At 57.7% G+C, this 18,928-nt stretch overlaps 1 protein-coding gene across 12 annotated transcripts; it reads right to left on the bottom strand.

The window, feature by feature from the left end:
- Positions 1–787: 787 nt before the first annotated feature.
- ARFGAP1 (ADP ribosylation factor GTPase activating protein 1) lies at positions 788–13,422 on the bottom strand. Of its 12 annotated transcripts, XM_059705055.1 has the most exons (15): positions 13,267–13,422; positions 9,569–9,632; positions 9,248–9,357; positions 8,898–9,069; positions 8,358–8,458; positions 7,378–7,464; positions 7,011–7,107; positions 5,640–5,696; positions 5,002–5,034; positions 4,801–4,824; positions 4,082–4,111; positions 3,200–3,256; positions 2,697–2,756; positions 2,095–2,171; positions 788–1,415 (listed from the first exon to the last, which is right to left on the bottom strand). In XM_059705055.1, exons 2-15 carry the CDS (start codon positions 9,626–9,628, stop codon positions 1,073–1,075), a joined length of 1,308 nt encoding a protein of 435 aa, XP_059561038.1. In that variant the 5' UTR covers positions 9,629–9,632; positions 13,267–13,422; the 3' UTR covers positions 788–1,072. The 12 variants fall into 12 exon arrangements, with proteins under 12 accessions (XP_059561038.1, XP_059561039.1, XP_059561040.1 ...); XM_059705056.1 differs by lacking the exon at positions 4,801–4,824; XM_059705057.1 differs by lacking the exon at positions 4,082–4,111.
- Positions 13,423–18,928: the final 5,506 nt, after the last annotated feature.

The raw sequence follows: 18,928 nt of genomic DNA on the forward strand, positions 1-18,928 counted from the left end.
TCGCAAACGGGGAGCAGACAGGCACCGCTCTAGTGCCAACCTTGGGGACAAGCCAGCCTGCAGCAGCTCAAAGACAGGAGCTCCAAGTGGAGGGGGAGACCCAGCCAACAGTGCAAGGAGACAAGTGCCCCCAAATGCCACAGGGACAGTTGGGGGGGGTGGGGCAGATGCGCCCACTCCTCCCGGCTCCCCGCTGCTAGGAAGGCCTGGCCATCAGGCAAAATGGTTACTGGCTGCCCAGGCGAGGCCCCATTCTGCTCCTGGCCTGCTGGGGGATGGGCCCGGGCTGGGGCGCTAGGCCTGCCTTCCTCCCTGAGCACACTCTAATTCACTGGTTCTCAACCTCCCTAATGCCGCGACCCTTTAATACAGTTCCTCATGCTGTGGTGACCCCCAACCATAAAATTATTTTCGTTGCTTCTTCATAACTGTAATGTTGCTACTGTTATGAATCGTCATGTAAATATCTGATATGCAGGATGGTCTTAGGTGACCCCTGTGAAAGGGTCTTTCGACCGCCAAAGGGGTCGCGACCCACAGGTTGAGAACCGCTGCCTGTGTCTGAGCTCACTAGGGTGTCCTGGGCGGGGCCACCTGGGCTCAGAGGGCCAGTCCAAGTCCAAGCGCTGACCGGGCTCAGGGGTGGGGTTGGGGCAGAGCCTTGTGTTGGGGGCGGACAGCAACCGGAGCGCTGGTGCTGCTTTTGGTATTTGTCTCTAAAACTCTGGGCATTTTCTTCGAAAAGAGAGAACTGCAGCGAAGGCAGGCAGGAAGTTAGACCCAGAGCAGCACTCACGGCCCCAGGCAGCCCCGGAGGGTTTATTAGTGCGTGTGGCGGCTCCCACAGCAGCCAGCTCCTGCCCGCCATGGCACCCGGAACGCAGGACGGGGAGATGGGGAGGTCGGAGCAGGACAGCAGCCGGCCTCTAACCCCTGCAGCCATGGAGTCCCAGAGTCCCGCCCAAGGCCCTGTCTCCACGCTGTGGCCGGGTTTCTGCTCAAGTGGAAGGTGCTGGAAGAGGGCAAAGTGCAGACACAGTGGCTGCCAGCGGTCGGGCCGGGCACGGCACGCCTACCAGTTGTGGTTGTCCCAGCCCTCGTCCACCTGAGCGGCCTTCGGGGCTGCCTTCCTGGTGGTCTTGGGCCGGCCCTCCCCACCGCCCCCCCAGGCCTCCCCGCCATCGCTGTTGTCACTGTTCTTATGGTTGGACGTGGAGGCCGAGCCCCAAACGTCCCAGCTGTCTGAGCTCCGCTTCTCGGCCGAGGCATCAGCGCACGTCCAGCTGTCGCTGCTCGGGGACCTGTGGGCCTTGGCGGGGTCAGTGCTCCCGAAGGCCTCCCAGAAGCTCTGGTCGATGGCGCTGTTCTGGGAGTTGTCCCCTCCGCTGTTCTGGTAGCTCTGGTCCTCCAGGGGCCTTGGGAAGAGGGGGGCTCTGAACAACAATTTCCCAAGCGCCTGGCCTTCCCTTGGCACCTCCCCTGAGAGCGGGGACCCCCAGGGAAGCCTGGGCTCAGTGCGGCTCAGACAGGCCTCCCGCGGGAGCTGAGAGGGTGCCTTGAGGGAACGGGAATGAAAACCCAAAATGCGGAGGCCCCCCCACTGTCCAGACGACTGCTCAAGCCAAAGGCTGCCCCCCACCCCCCACAGCCACACCAATGGACCACCACAGCACCTGGGCAAGAAAGCAGTGGCTTCCTGCTCCGGGGCCTGGGAAACGCAGCCCATCGGGGTGGGCTGGCATTGCCCCCCAGGCCCAGCACGGCCATCTCTTCACCAGATCCTCAGGATCCCCCCAAGGGCCAGAGAAAGAGAAGGGCGGCACACTGGGCTCTAGCAGGAAGGCCTCCTGCCCGCCTTGGCCCGTCCCCCAGGGAGGGGGTGAGACTCCCCCCAGCCCTGGGCAGCAGCAGTTCCTCCAGGTCAAGGGGAGAGTGTCGGAGTGAGTGGTGAGGGGCACCAACCAGCCGCTGCACCTCTGGGCCTCCTGCACTGGGGCCCTCAGCGCCCTGGACCCATGAGGGTGCCGACTGCCTCCGAGGCCCTGGAGGAAAAGCCCAGGGAGGGGCCACCTCAGGACAGGAGCCCGGGCATACCTGTCCGCGGGGTCCTCTGCTCGCCCCGAAAAGAAGGTGGTGACGTCCCGCCAGCCCTTGCTGCCAGCTCCCTGGACCTGGAGGGGATGGGACGCAGCTCAGGCACGGAGCCCACGGCGGCCTCTGCCCAGCGACCCGGCCAAGCTCTGAAAGGCAGCCACAGAGCCGTCCCTGCTGTCACTACTGTTCGCCCCAACAGGATCTGCCGGCAGGCAGGCCGCTGGGGGACAGTGAGGGCTGGGCCCTCAGGAGCAAGGGAAACTCGCTGCAGGCACAGGAGATGGGGCCGCACCCACACGCACGCTCCACCCCCGCGGTGAGGTGGAGACAGGCGTCCCCAGCATGCCCAGAGGGTCCACACTCACCAGGGACGGTCAGCGCAGCAAAAGGATAGAAGAGAAGCGACAGGTTAGCGCCTGTGCCGCCCATGAAGCTGTCTCCACATTCCTCTCGCCGGCACGGAGCCGGCTTACAGGCAGCAGCGGCCAGGGCCCCGGCCGCAGAAGTGACCTGGGCACGAGTGCCCGGCCTACGGTGCCCGTGCCAGCGCCAGAATGTGGAGACCGGCTCCAGCTGTGCCCACGTGTAGACGGGCACCCTACCTTGGACGCCAGCTGAGACACCCCACTGGACACATCATCAAAAATCTTTCCCTCCTTCACCTGCGTGGACCAGCAGTGTCGTTACCGGGGAGGTGGGGGGTAGGGGCAAGGGGGGGTGGACAGGCAGAGCCCAGCACCGTTCCTAACGAAGGACAGCACCCCCCACAGCAGCTGACCCCAACCCCACGCCAGGCTAACACTGCAGCATCTCCCACCACCTCTTGAGGACGGGGCACTGCCCCTAAACCCCCAGCCACTGAAAGCTTCTCATGCGCAGTCTGGGCCTCCTTTATGCTACCAGCCCCTTGAGAGGGGGACACGAGGGGGACACGAGGAGGAGCACGGGGAGCACACAGGGAAACACGGGGAGTGCATGGGGACGTGGGGAAAACATGGGGAGCACATCAGGGGACACAAGGCACACAGCCTGCCCACTGCACCAGCTGCCCTGGGGACAAGGCCCATGGGAGACAGAAGAGCATGGCATGCGGAGTGGGCGTTACCTTCTCCTGGGCAGGTTTGAGGACATTCTCGTTCAGACTGTGGCCCAGCTCTGACGCCTGCATGAAGGACAGATGCCATGAGAGGGAAGTCAGGGAGTTCCTGGCACCATGTTCACCCCAGGACGAGGGTCAGCACAGCGGCTGCCAGTTTTGCGGGCAGAAACAGCAAGCAGTCCACTGGCATACGGGACTCACAGCAGCTGCGTAGAAGTGGCCCCGAGCACCCTGACCACAGAGGCCGGACCCGCTGCCCCCTGCTACGCAGTCTTACGGGCAGGGGCCCAGGGACAGCACAAGCCCGGGGTCCGCCCTGCCCAGCCTTCGCCTCCAGGGTCTCCCCTCAGAGCCCAGTGGATCCTGCCTGGTGAAGATAGCCCGGCCAGTAGCAAGTCACCTCACATGCTCCCCAGGGTGTAGGGGCGCAACCTCAGCAGCCCAGCATGAGCCCCCGCAGCCACAGAGAGCGAGCATCAGGAGCTGGCTGAGGGGAGGGGACAGAGCTGGGAGATGATGAGGTGGGGGCAGGAGTGGGATGACAGGGACTGTGAGCAAGGCCTCAGGATGGGTGCCAGGACCTCACTCCTGGGATAAGACACCTTTGGAGTGTTTGGTTCAAGAAAATTACTCCATGCAAGTCTTGCCAAGTAGCTCCCGTGGATCCCAGGCCATCAGTGCCCATTGCATTCTGGGTCACAAAGGAAGTGCGGGTCCCCAAGCAGCTTGCATGGGCCAAACAGGAGCCCATCAGGCCAGTGAGAAGTTCTGAGCGTGAGCACACGTAAGCACAGACACAGGACAGGCCACAGCAGGCGACAGCGGAACCTAGCCCAGGCCCCACAGATGAGGGCGTGCTGAGGGTGACACGCGGACGCGGCGCCTTACCAGCTCCGGCTGCTGCCTGGAACCCCAGAACTTTACCCAGCGGCACAGGGATCGAGTGGGGAAAGAGGAGAGAGCAAGGCAGTAGAGCAGCATGGGCACCCCCAAAAGCACCTCGAGTCGCATCACTACATCACCCTGACGGGGCCCCAGAGTGACTTTGGAGCCCCCTTCACTGTCGCTGAACCCTGCTTTCCACTCCCACTGACCACCATCCAGAACCATGTGAGCGAGGGGTTCAGGGGCTGAAAGAGGAGGGGCTCAGAGAAGCAGAGCAGGGCCCCCAGCAGCGGGGGAGAAGCCACCCCTCCCTCACTTGGGGCCTGGGACAGCCCTATGGCCGCTGCCTCATGAGGCCCAACACCCAGCCCGGGGAGGACAGGCAGCCCAGAGCCCTGGCACCTCCGGGGACTGCGGGGACCACTAACCAGGATTTGAAAAAAGAAAAGGCCGCAGCCGAGACCCCTGCCTCCAGGAAGAGGAGGCACTGACCAGGGACAGACACGGGACAGACGCCAGCCCCAGGGCCCACAGAGGCTGGCTGGCAGACGCAGCCTCGCCCCCGTGACGCTGAGCCTCCTCGGTCCAGTGGAGCCGCCCGCCGCCTGCTCCTTCTCGATGCGGGGGCTCTGCCGGTGGCCGCGGGGCTGCCCAGCACCCAGGCTGCGATGCACAGGGTGACTTTCCAGCCCCACAGGCCCTACGCAGGTGCAGCCTCTTACCCTGCCTGCCAAACCCGCGGGCACCTGAAGGAGCACGGCGGACGTGAACTTGGGAGGCGCCCACACACACAGGCCAGGCAGTGCCCAGGCTGCACACAGCACTGCCCCCGCCTGGAGCGTGGGCCCGAGGGCACCCCCGGGTGTGCCAGACCCCGACAGACGAGGAGGGTAACAGAACACAGGGCGCAGCCTTCCTGTTACCTTCTGAGTTGCCTGGGATCCAAACCTTGTAGCCTGGAAAGGAAACAGAAGGCTGACACTGTCCTGAATGATGCCGCCGCATTTCTGCTGGGCTCACAGGCGCTGTCCCAGGCCTGCCGCTGCCACTAGGCACCAGTGCTCCCCTGCAGTGGCTCCAAGGGCCCAGCCAGGCTGCCCAGCACACCAGCCCCCACTGGAGGGAGGCTGGCGGGGGGCAGGGGCACCCACGCAGTCACTGGGCCAACTGTCCTACTTGCTCTCTGGGACACGGAGCCCCCACTGGTGCCACCCCAACCCCACCTTTATGTGCTTTTCCACAACCCAGCTGGTGCCACCCCCTCTGGATGCCCAGTCCCCCAATCACTATTATAACAGGAAAGGAAGAAAAGCCTGGCCACACATTCCGCTGAAAGGTGCTCGGACCTCCCAGGCACAGCCCTCCTGAGAGCCAGCTGGACCACACGGCCAAGTGGTGGTGCCAGTGGGGGTGGGGAGGGCATCGTGCCACGGGGGCTGGAGCCCCTCAACGCCGGGCTCTTCTCAGGGCCTACCCCCTCCCATTCACAACGACTCCTCCCTCCCCTGCAGGCCGGCCAGACTGTGCGGGTCGGGCCCGGGGAAGCTGGGATGGCACTTACACCCTCTTTAGCTGCTGAGGCAAACCTGCTGGCTCCGGTGGTGAGGCTGCTCCAGCCCTGGAAGGAAGCAGAGGCCACGTCAAGGCCACACGTGGCTGCCCAGGTCACTTTCTGCCCAGGTCGCACCGCACCATCCACCTCCAGAGGAGGCCTGACCATCTCTGGTCACTTTGGGGCCCCGTCAGGGTGATGTTAATGACAGAAGAGCCAGGCCTGGACCACAGGGTGGCACCATGGGCCCCGCCCAAGCCCCTGCCTTAGCTCCTCCTACAGCTCTCGATGCCCCCACCTGCCCTGAGGGGAGAGCCTGGTGTCCACTGCAGACAGACCAGTCCTAGGGCGGGTGGGGCACTACAACCTCTTCTCTTTTGACTAAGTTCAAGTTTCCTCCTAAGCCTCTAAAACCAACTGAAACTATTTAGGAACACAAACATCTGACTTAAATCCGCCACAGCCTTTCGTTCCCGAAGCAACGCAGAAGGCTTGTGCGCAGGAGACGTACTCATCAGATACGGAGACAACCCCTGCGGGTGCCGGGACAACGAAGACACGAAACACGACGTTCTGAGGGCGGGCACCTTTCTCCAAAGAAATTCCTGCCCAGTAGGTCGTCACTACAGACCTGCCTCCTGCCCTGAGACCCAGCTGAGACTGGCGATAGGTGGTTTTAAATAACTTACTGAGCAGCTCACTCCTCTCTGGAGTAAGTGTGCACGGGGCAAGGGGGGGTGAAGTGGCAGTGAGCCTCCTGCCGCGCCTGAGATAGGGTCCTACAGAAACGGCCGGAAGGGGCAGCTTCCGAGAGCTTCCTCCAGCTCTGAGCACACACGGCCCCGGTGGCCTTGTAGTCCCATGTCCGCCTGTGCGTCCTTCACCTGGCCCTTCTAAGAGCCTGTCCCACCAGCAGAGGAGCCCTCTCCTCCCAGCATGGCCCTCAGGTGTCTGCAAGTGTTCCTATCACATCAATGCTTTGATGGAGCAACACCCATTTTTTAAAAAAACAGTGACTACTTCCTTGGAATACAATGGTTCAACCGGAAGCAGCCTCAGCAGGTAGGGACCATGCATGGCTGAGGGTGCCATCCCCAGAGGGTGCTAGAGCCGGGCAGCTTAGAGACTGCCACCAAACCTCATCTTTCCCAGACTGGCCAGCAGAGCAGCATGAGGACCCACATGGGCCGGGCCGGGCGGTGCCAGGTCCACACAGAATGTTGGTTCTTTGGAGGAAATGCTCCTTGCTAACTTGAAATGTATGCTTGTTGCCAAAGTCAGCGAATGAGTGAAAACTTCTGGATCTGAACGACACGCCGAGGCATGGTGGAGGAAGGCCGCACAGGCTGCCTGGGCCAGCGCCCCTGCGGGCGCACTCACCGAGTACAGGGACGACATGGCGCTGTTGAGGAAGTCGTCCTCCTTCTTTGGAGGCGGCACCGTGTTTCCAAACCCCACGTAGCGGCTCTCCGGGGCCCTGGCAGGGAAACACAGCAGCCACCACACTGCCCACCGCAGCCCCTCCTGCCGTGTCCGGCTGCGGAGCCCCCACGGCAAGGCCAAGCCACCACGCAGGGCGGCAGGAGCCATCCAACACTGCAAGGTGATGGCTCCAGGACAACCCGCAACAGAAGCGTGTTCTTCCCCTAAGTCTCAGACTCCTCCCGCTCCAGACCCCACTCCAAGCGGGGCTGGCAGTCCTCGCCTGAGCCACCAGACCTCCAGCTCCCAGCGCGCTGGGCCTCACCCTTGGTAGGAGCTGAGGTCCTCGTTCAGCCAGTCCTCAAAGGCCTTGTCCGAGGAGGCGGTCGAGCTCTGCGGCTGGCCGGAGGCCCTGAAATGGAGCTGACGGTTGGTGCGGCCACCAGAGGGCAGCAGACGCCTGCTGGCTACCACAGGGGCCTGTGGGAGGTACTGTCAGGACCACCTGGTCACACCCAGGCGCCTGTAAGAATAGCACAGCGAGGCCGCGCTGGGCTCCAGCTCTATCGGGAAGGTAGCTCATGAAGCCGACAAGAAGCAGGGGAGACGGTGCAGCCTTATGGACAGGACCTAACAATAGGGGCAACAGGTGGGGAGGACCCCGGCACCCCCGGGTGAGTGGGGAGCCTTCTGAGACCAGTCACACCGAACACCAGCCTCTCATGTCTGAGATGCAACATGAGCACCATGAGGCCAGCTCACCCACAGTGTGCCTGCAGTCTGGGGGGGGGGGGGGGGTGACCCTCACAAAGGACAGGAGACACATGTCCTACAGAACTGCATTCATGTCATGGGCACATTCTAGACCAGGGGTCCTCAAACTACGGCCCGCGGGCCACATGCAGATACAAATATTGTATTTGTTCCCGTTTTGTTTTTTTACTTCAAAATAAGATATGTGCAGTGTGCATAGGAATTTGTTCATAGTTTTTTTTTAAACTATAGTCCGGCCCTCCAACGGTCTGAGGGGCAGTGAACCGGCCCCCTGTTTAAAAAGTTTGAGGACCCCTGTTCTAGAAGGATCTGCACTGGGCTGGTGCCTGAGCAGTGAGTGTAGAGGGCAGGTTTTCTTCCAGACACATCTTCCTTGGTTGACAAAAAAAGCTTATATTGTTTTACAATCTAAAAGGTTGTTTTCCCCACTGCTTTTGGGAAGAGTGCACACGGTAGCTGTTACCAGGACAGCACAAGGACCCTGAGCTAAGGGCAGGGACAGCCGAGAGCAGCGGCCAGAGGAGTGGCTACCGGTAGGCAGTGGATGGCAGCGTCTTGGACTGCGGCGGGGTCCAGTTCTGTGCAGGCGATGACTCCAAAGACCATTCTCTGCCTTCGGCCAGAGCTGCCACCTGCCGAGGGAACAGGGGGTTAGAGTACAGGCTTGTCAGGGCCACCCTAGGTGGTGCTGGCTCCAGTGGACTCTACTGTGCCCCCCATGCAGCCCTCCCGGGCTCAGTGGCCATGGGCAAGGGTCTCTGCCTTACGTGAACACTGAGACCAGGTCTCCCTCTGCAATGGTGTGGGTGAGTTCTTGGTCACCTCTGTCCCCCACAGGCTCCACTGTCCTCGGGAGTATCTTAACCAAGATGGACAGAGGTGTGTGGATGCCAGTTTCCCAGGGTGGCGAGGAAGGCTCATCCTTCCCCCTACTAAACACAGGCCACCTGCCTCCCTCGGGGGAGAGGGGAAGGGAAGGGCGCGGGCCAGACAGGGCCACATGCCCTTCTGTATGTGGACCGGAGTCACTAAAGTCCCAATGGGGGCAGCCTGGGCCCGCTCTGGCCTCACCTTGTCCCTGAAGAGGGCGGCCGCTTTGCTGTTGTACTTGTCCTGCAGGGACCAGCAGGGGTCATAGTCCTCTTGAGACGCCAGGAACTGTCTGAACTTAGCATTCCCACCAGCTTTCATCTTCTCAAGCTCAATGTCCTTCCACTTGTCCATAGTGACAGAGCGCACGAAGCTACAGGCCGAGGATCGAACTAGTTATCAAGTGCTTGGCATTGAAGAGCCCCCAAACCGTGGATTAGACACGTGTGCTTCCTGTGACAGAAGCGCAGCCACAGGCCTCCAAGGGCACGCGGACTCCTGAGAGGCGCTGCGCCCTCGGGGAGCCGCGCTGCAGCGGAGCAGGCACTGACCTGAGGTGCACTCCGAGCCCGCGGTGCTTCCCCGAGCATTCCAGGCAGATCCAGATGCCGTAGGTCACACTCACCCACTGAGGGTTGAACGCACCACACTCAAAACACACCTGTGGAGAGGGTCAGGTGCGACTCGCCCAGGTGGCTCAGGGCAACCCCGGAGCCCAGGGACCCCAAAGACCCAATGGGTGGCCCCAAGAGGGAGCAGAGGAGAGGCTGACTGGGAAGCCGACAGACAGGGAGGGCAAGCTCTCAGGCTGCAGCCACTTCCGGGCAGCCAGGAGCCCTGAACCAAAGCACCACAGAAACACAGAGGCTCACGTTGTTGTCCTCCTGCACCCTGACTTCCTTGAGCACCTTCCTGGTCCTGGGGCTGGCCATGATGCTGCGAAGAAAAACAAACTTTTAAAACTTACAAATAGGTCACTTCACGAAAAATCCAGTCAGTGCAAAACACGATAAAGCAGAACTTCCGAGAAATTCCACGAAGCTGCTCAGAAGCGACAGGGGGACCTCTGCTCCGGCAGGCAGATGGGGCCACTTGCAGAGCTCTGTCTCCGCTCTACGAGAGACCAAGAACAGCGAGATGGCCTGGCCAAGGCCATGCCATTATCACAGTGGTTCTCAACCTTCTGGCCCTTTAAATACAGTTCCTCATGTTGTGACCCAATCATAAAATTATTCTCTTTGCTACTTCGTAACTGTAATGTTGCTACTGTTATGAATCGTCATGTAAATATCTGATATGCAGGATGGTCTTGGCGACCCCTGTGCAAGGGTCGTTCACCGCCAAAGGGGTCGCGACCCACAGGTTGAGAACCACTGCATTATCAGAAGCAATATGGGCTTGCACTTGGCTTAACCACCATGTACCACCATGACTGGGTAATTTATATGGAGTCCTGAATTGCTCACTAAAGACCGACACACCAGACTTGGGCTGACAGCCTTCAGAGACAGGGTGCAGGGAGGCTCCCAGCCTGTGGGGGCCGCAGAACGGTGGCCCTGACATGTGAAGAGGCTGGTTCGCAAGAGGGTCTCTAGATAGGTTCTCTTCGGGGCCATCATGAGGGATCAAGGTGACAGCATGGCCACAGCAGGGCAGACCGGTCACCACACCTCACAAGGACACTGCTGGGGAACAACAGTCAAATACCTCGACTGGAAAGCCATTTCTTTTCTTTATTTTTTTAATCTTTATTGTTGAAAGGTATTACAGATGTCCCCTTTATCCCACTGGCCCCCTCCATCTCACCCCACCCTTTTTCTTTTTTTTACATTTTTTTAAATTAATTTTTAGTAAGAGAAGAAGGGAGAGGGAGAAACATCGATGTGAGCGATCCATCTATTGGCTGCTTCCTACATCCCACCCGCTGGGGATCGAGCCTGCAACCCAGGCACGTGCCTAGCTGGGGAACTGTGCAGCAGCCTTCTGTGCACAGGGGGATGCTCTACCAACTGAGCTACGCCGGCCAGGGCCCGCCATTTCTTTCTTTGTAGCCTCCGAGCTGTGGCCAAGTTCAACCTCCACTGGTGGCCCACTGACCTCATGACCAGGAAAATCAAAATGATAAAAAGATTCAAGCTGGAGGCATGAGGTGGGGGCCACGCACAGTTTTGGACATTAGTGCTCCCCACAGGTTCTGTGTCCGCCACCTCGGGTCGGACCTGGATTTCAGGTCATCTCCACCTGAAAGTGTGCGGCCTCTCTGAAGATGGCCTTCTCTCGACTGCGAGCGGAACCTGTGAGCCGCCCTCTAACTCACATGGCGACACACAGCCTTTGGAGAACACCTGAGGGCTGTCAGTGTGAGCAGCGTGACTAGCGATGCCGCACACCCGCTCTGCTGCTGGACGCTTCACACCTCCACCTCCCTGCCCCTCACTGCTGCAGGCACTGACTGACTGCTCACGCCAGCTCTCCGTTAACAGTGTCATGGAGCTTCATGTTGAGGTGCAGGTAAAAACAAGACCAGAAGAATCTCTGTCCAAATTTCATCTTTAATCTTAAGTTCCTCAGTGAGGGGAACCCTGAGTCTCACACAACCAAACCTAAGCCTGGAAGTCCATAGCTCTGATGTTCCTCAGAGTCCACTCCAGGCCAGATCAGTTAAGAAATAGAGATCTGTTTTCTGTAATTGATGGAAACAAACCAGAATTCACCCAATGCTCCTTTCTGCCCTGGAGTTCTCTGTGCTGCGTGTGATTTCCCCCAGAAATGAGCAGATCTTGAGGGCAAACACACCAAAGCACAGTCCTGCCCAGGACCGGCCCCCAGACTGAACGCTTCCGGCAGAATGTTGTCACCACAGTGTGAAAGGCAGAAACGGGCTAAGTCGCTCTTGGAGAGATGTGCTGGTGGGTTTGAATTTACAGAGCCCTCTGCAGACTCTGGTCTCATGGCAGCCACAGGAGAGCCCTGTGTGGGGTGGAGTGCAGGGCTGACCCGCACACCTGCCGACACAGGTCCCCACACAACTGTGCCTGCCCTCACGTCTGGTCACCAGGACATGGGCAACAGAAGTCAGACTCGGGGGAGCCTGCTCTGAATTCTCACTGCGTCAAATAAAGTGGAGTGAACATTTGCACAACCACTAAAGGGAAAATACGTGAAAAGTAAATTACTTAGCTTCAATTTAAAAGGAACCTCCCATTGGCAACTGGTTTGGGATGTGAGAATCCCGATTTCTCTGAAATGCTAAGGTATTATTGTTTTTTTGTTAATCCTCACTGGAGATTTTCCCCATTGATTTTTAGAGGCAGTGGAAGGGAAGAAGGGAGAGAGAAACATCGATGTGAGAGGCAAATTGATTGGTTGCCTCCGACATCCACCCAGACTAGGGCTGAGGATTGAACCCGCAACCCAGGTACATGCCCTTGACCAGGAATCAAACCCATGACCCTTGGGTGTGCAAACCAACACTCTAACCACTGAATCACACGGGCCAACCTGGAATGCTATTTAGCATAAATACCTCTTCGCTTTTAAAACCTTAACTATGGCTTGGCTGGTGTGGCTCAGTGATTGAGCATCTTCCTATTAACCAAGGGGTCCCAGTTAGATTCTGGTCAGGGCACATGTCTGGGCTGCAGGCTCAATCCCCAGTGGAGGGTGTGCAGGAGACAACTGTTAGATGATTCTCATCACTGATGTTTCTCTCTCCCTCTCCCTTCCTCCCCCTGAAATCAATAAAAACATCTTTAAAAAACACCTTAACTGTTATTTATCTTGAAAGATGACCCAAGAACTCCTATTTTAACCCTTGAAACCGGGATGGTCCGATGGAACGCTTTCTGCAACGGAGTGTAAGCTGAACCCAGTGAGGACGTCTTCCCAGTTCACGAAGCCATTTGTCGGACTGCAGAACGCCTGGCCTTATCTTCGGACTTTCTCACCAGGGATGACTCAAGGCCACCGCTGCACAGGCGGCAGGCAGAGGCACCCACAGCGGCGCCCTCCGAGAACAGCCCTCTCGTCCCAGGGGGCTATTGCTCGGGAAGAGGCGCCAAAACCAACCCAGGAGCTGGTCCTCGCGCCCACGCGCGCCATCACAAGCGGCAGGCAGAAATAGCAGAGCTGCACTAAACGAACACAATTATTTCTCAGTTTGGTGGTTTACAAAGAGGCTACCAGGCCAGACAGACAAGGAGCACAAATCTCCGTAAAGCTACGTGAACCGGGGAAAATGACAGTCCTCTCCTGGGCCCCTCCCCCAGGCGATCCCCACCGCAAAGGGCAAGAGAAGAGAACGAAAGCGCTCAGGCCGCCGTTCAGACTAGCCAGGCCCCGACACCCCCTGGGGGCTCCGCAGGACTGGACGTGGTGTTCGAGCCAGGTCCTGGGTCCGAGGGAGGGAGCAGGGGCCGGGCCGGCCGGGCTCAGGGCGGGGGTGAAGGGCAGGGCCCATGGCCGCAGGGGTAGGGGCCTGGGGGCAGCTGCAGAGGAGAGGATGGCGGGCCGGGGGCGTCGTGGAGCCGGGCCGGCGGGCGGGCGCCGGGGGCTCGGGCCGCGCGCTTACCAGGCGGGCTCGGTCTGCGCACGGGGGTCAGGCGGGGTCGGCGGGGTCCGGGCCGGGTCGGGCCGCGAGCTGCACCGAGGACTCTCGCCAGTCGCCGACCCCGCCGCCACCAGCTTCCGGCTACGTTGCTCCTCGCACGGTGTCACGGGAAACCGGGGGCTGCTGGCAGGGGCGGGACTTCCGCTTCTGCCCGCCGGGCCGGAAGCACCGCCCAGCCACGGTCGCCTTGGGGACGCGTCGTGCAAGGAGCTGGAGACCCGCGCGGACGGCTCGGGGACCGCGCTCTGTGTCGGGAAGGATGGTCCTGCGGGTCCGCCGGGGCTTGGGGACCGCCTGCCTCCGTAACGCGGACACGGAAATGCGTTCGCGCGCGTGATCAGACTCTGAGCGAGAAACTGATGGCCTGCTCAAATTAGGGTGATCTGAGGGCGGTTTATTTATAAAGGGACTAATTAGAGCGGTGTGGATGGGTTTAGGGAACCACAGGAATCGCGCAGGAAGCCTGGCCGGTGACGTCTGTGGCTCCCAGGAAAGGGGGAGTAGAGGTTCCCCACCCTGGAAGGAGCGTCTGTAGGACCGCTGCCTCTCATTGCCAGCACAAAGTGACCAGCAGGAGAAGCTCGAAGAATAAATACCTGACCTCTCGCCCTCTGATCTGATTTTGCCTCCCGTTGGCCGAGCCCATTGCAGTAGGCCCTACAGTGTAGCGGGAGGTGGAGAGGGTGGGAGGGGGTGTGGAGCAATGGAGAGAGAGAGACAGCGACAGGAAGGGAGGAGAGACAGAGCAGGCGCGTCTCATGACAGGCATTGTGAGCCAGCTACAAAGCAGTGTGGGTAGTAGGATCCCAAGTATGTGAGCATGTGACTGTGGAAAGGGAACTGTTCACAATGATGATGGGGGGGGGGGGGATAATTGCAAGTGATTTGTTTTGATTTTGTGCTTTTCTGTGCATTCCACATATTTTCACTCATCTATGTAACTTTTGGAGTGATTAAGTATAAACATTATTACTGAGGTACGATTTATATTCAATAAAACGTACAGTTCAGTCCTGGCTGGTGCGGCTCCGTTGGTTGGAGCATCATCCAGTGCGGCAGCCAATCCACGTTTCTTTCTCACATCAATGTTTGTTTTTCTTTCTCTCTCCCTCTCCTTCTTGCTCTAAAATCAATAAAAACACAGTTTTTAAAAAACATTTTTAAAAATAAAATGTTCAGTAAGTTTTGACAAATGCATACCCCACTGTAACCTCCACCAGAGGCAACCACCGTTCTCAGTTCTATTATCAGGCCTTAGTTTTGTCTGTTCGAGAACTTCATATAAATGGAGTCCTACAATAAGTGACCTTCTGTGTGTGGCTCTCTTGCTGAGCTTCATGTTTTCAAGGCTCATCTATGTTGTAGCATGAATCATTCCTTTTTATTGGTGAATAGTATTCCATTAAATGAATATACCACTTTGTTTATCCATTTACATAATGGACACTGGAGTCATTTCTAAGTTTGGTGATGATGAATAAAGCTGCCCTGAAGCTCATGTACAACTCTTTTTGTGGGCATATGTTTTATTTCTCTTGTTTAATTACTTAGGAGTAAAATTGCTGGGTGATGGGGTAGGTATATGTTGAACCTTATAAGAACTTGACAGTCTTCCGCCATCTTATACTTCCCCCAGAAGTCTGAGAGTTCCAGTTGCTCCACATATTTGTCAACACTCGATGTTGTTGGTCTTTTTATTGCAGCCACCCTAGTATACAAAGTGGTATCTCATTGCAGTTTAATGTGCCTTTCCCTGCACTGTTGGTTGAGTGATGCCCTAAGTGCTTATCTTGACTCCTGGGCATTACCAGCCTGCCCTGTGCCCAGCTGAGCATGAGCCACCCTCCTTCAGTGGGAGCCACCCTCAGGGAAGAGTCACCAGTTTCTGCAGTAGAAGCCAGTGGCATTCACAGGAAGAAGGAGGGCTTTTGTGATGTGGACAAGGCACCAATGGTGTCTGTACAGGTGGTAATATGAGACTGTAGGTTTCAGATCCTGTGGTTGGGCCTGTATAGGCTCCATGAGTTGGAGAGTTAGAGGTGAGTGCTGGTCAATTACAGTGGGCTTCCTGGAGGAGGCAAGCTGTGAAGGGTGAGACATGGAAGAGAAAGAGAGAAAAAGGGAAGGTGTTCCTGGAAAGAGCACAGCTGTAGCCGACATTGGACACTGGCAAGACCAAATAACCAGTGGAGGCTGAATTTTTCATTTTCTGATCATAAAGCAAAAGTTAACCTTGCACTCCACGCCAGACTATGGGACGTCTGGGACCACATTCACCCCCAAAGCGAGGCCCATGTTCCCAGAGCCAGAAGGGTGGCCCTTCCAAGGACAGAGCAAGCCTGCCACTCGCCTCTGCCTCTCTCTGTGACCCTTCGATGGCACGATGACTGCGTCACAGAGGATGAGATACTCCCTGACAAAGGCAGAGTCTGGGCAATAAAGTGAGAGCAGTGAGAGCGTGCAGCTGCAAACTGGAAGCATTTTATTAATCCACCTGAAATATGTAGACAATGTGTTTTTGTATTAAAACTGCCAGTGAGTCATTACTTCTCCGTTACAGTAATGTGATCATCTTTGTGGTTTCCTCCCCTGGGCTCTGAAAGTTCTCAATGTGAAGGAAATTCAAGGGAGGGGAAAGGAAAGCCTCAGAGCCACTGGCTGTGCAGAGCTGAAGGGCTCCCGACACCAGGGGCCACACAAAGTGAGCAGGGAGGAAGCCCCCACAGCCAGGTAGCAGCTGAGATCTGTAAAGTCGCTGTGGGACTGGTGAAAATCTCTACTTTTTCCTGGACTCAGTTTCCCCATCCCTGAAAAGAGGTGTCCACTCCCCTTTCAGGCCAGGGGCCCACACTCCTGAGCACCTGCCATAAGTCAGGCCTTGGGCTCGATAAAGATGATCTCATTGGGAGAACCAAGATGGCGGCGTAAGGTACAGACCGGTGGGTGCTGCCTCCCACAACAACATCGAGACTACCAACTATAGGACAAACAGCTATCATTCAGAACCATGGAAAAGCTGGCCCAGTGGAAGTTCTATAACTGGAAGGAGAGAAAGAAGAGCATTGAGACTGAGTAGGTTGTGCAGAGACTCCAAGAACGGAGGTACGGAGTCGCGCGCCAGGCAGGCAGCAGCTGGATGTGCGGTTTTTTTCAATCGGAAGGGGCTGCAGCTTGTTTGGGGCGGGATTCTGAGGTCCCATACCCCTACGGGGAGAGGCGGGACGGCCATGCAACGGGTCGGAGAGCGAGGGTGGCTTGCTCACGGAGCTGCCCACCGGCGCTCGGGGACGTGGGGACGTGGGGACGTGGGGACGTTGAGTCGCAGAGGGCGAGGAGTCAGACGCCATTGCCCTTGGCCCCGCCCTGGTGATTCGCCAAGAACAGAGATGTGGAGTCTCGCGCCAGGCGGGCTGCAACTGGATGCGAGGGTTTTTTCAATCTGAAAGGGATGCAAACTCTCGAATCCACTGAGCTTGTTTGGGGCAGGATCCTGAGGCCCCAGACCCCTGTGGGGAGAGGCGGGATGGCCTTGCAATGGGCTGGAGAGCGAGAGTGGCTGTCTCGCAGAGCTGCTAGCTGGCACTTAGGGACGCAAGACGCGGAGTCGCAGAGACACCATTGCCCCTTGCTCCGCCCTGGTGATTCCCAGGGACCCCCCCCCCCACCCTACTCAATTTACATCCCCAGCCAAGCTGTGCCAGTGCACAAAGGGAACCACCTGCGCTTTTGCAGCCCAGCCCAGCAGACTGCAGATTTCAGCTCCTCGCATACATAAGGGACACCCTCAAGAAGCGGAGTCAGGTTTGGAGGAAGCCAGAGCCGGACCCGGCTGGGCCAGCAATGTGGAACCACTGTACGAGCAAATGCACAGGCAGGTCCACCAGATCCAGTCTCACATGGGACGCTGGGAGACGGCAGACAGGCAGTCTGTGCACTTGGTAGAAAACAAAATCCAAGCAAGCATACCAGATATTCAGCCACCAGGAACGCCTAGAGATTTTGTCCAGCGAGGAGCCGCCCAACGAAAGACAGAATGCCAAACTCGTGTCACTGAGACGGCCTCCGTGAGGCCGAGACAGCCCCTGTGAGGTTGAAACGGCCCCTGTGAGGTTGAGGCAGCCCCCGTAGGGCTGAGGTGGCCCCCGTGAGGCTGGGACGGCCCCCAGATGGCCCCGATGAGGCTAAGACGGCCCTGGTGAGGCTGAAATGGCCCCAGTGAGGTTGAGACAGCCCCTGTGAGGCTGAGACGGCCCCTGTGAGGCTGAGACGGCCCCTGGGAAGCCGAGAAAAATACCACATGATCTCACTCATTTATGGATAATAAGGACCATTATAGACTGACGAACAAAAATGGATACAGAGGCAGAGCAGCATTGAGCAGACTGTCAAACTACAGTGGGAAGCCTGGGGAGGGTTGTGGCGGGGGGGGGGGGGAGAATACGAGATCAACCAAAGGACTTCTATGCATGCATATGAGAATAATCAATGGACACAAGACACTGAGGGGTGGGGGAGGCCAGGGGAATGTCAAGGGGGGGGGGGGGGGGGAGGAAGGAGACATGTGTAATATTCTTTGTAATACTTTAAGAAATAAAACAAGCCCTGGCTGGCTTGGCTAAGTGGATAGAGCGTCGGCCTTCGGACTGAGGGGTCCCAGGTTTGATTCCGGCCAAGGGCATATGCCTGGGTTGCAGGCTCCATCCCCAGTAGGGGGTGTGCAGGAGGCAGCCGATCAATGATTCTCTCTCATCATTGATGTTTCTATCTCTCTCTCCTTCTCCCTTCCTCTCTGAAATCAATAAAGAAATATATTTTTTAAAAAAAGAAATAAAACAAAATTAAATTTTAAAAAAAGACGATCTCATTGAAACCGCACGAGAACCCTGCACACTCTGACATGAAACCACTGTTCATGTGAAGAGACCGAGGCCCACAGCAATGAAGTAATTTGCCTGAGGTCAAAGGGTCATAAGGAATGGAGCTGAGGTTTGCACCCAGCTTTTGCACTGTCCTCAGAGCAGGAGGGCGTGTGGAGCTAGGGCAAGGAAGGGGACGGGGAGGGAGTTATCAAGTTCTCTGATCGGGAAACCCAGCACCAGTCTCAGAGTCAGAACCACAGCAGTTTTGTCCTAAACACATGCAAGTATCAAAAAAAATGGCTGTGGGCTTGAGCACTGGTTGTGAGTGGCTCCATGGGCCCCACAGCCTGGCCAGCTGGTTTGGGCAGGGGTGGCAGAGCCCAAAGAAACAGTTGGGACTACACAGGGCCGGACCTGCCCATACTGGGTCTCCCAAATAAACACATAGGTGGTTCCACACTTTCCCCACCACTCAGCACCTTGCTGGGCAGGCACTTCTTCCCATCAGTCTTTTTATTTTTATTTTTTTTAAAATATATTTCTTTATTGATTACAGAGAGGAAGGAAGAGGGAGAGAGGTAGAAACATCAATGATGAGAGAGAATCATTGATCGGCTGCCTTCTGCACGCCCCCCACTGGGGATCGAGCCCACAACCCAGATATGTGCCCTTGGCTGGAATCGAACCTGGGACCATTCAGTCCGAAGGCTGACACTCTATCTACTGAGCCAAACTGGCTAGGGCTTCCCGTCAGTCTTTACAAT

The sequence above is a fragment of the Myotis daubentonii genome, chromosome 8 (assembly GCF_963259705.1).
Source record: "Myotis daubentonii chromosome 8, mMyoDau2.1, whole genome shotgun sequence".
Lineage (NCBI taxonomy): Eukaryota > Metazoa > Chordata > Mammalia > Chiroptera > Vespertilionidae > Myotis > Myotis daubentonii.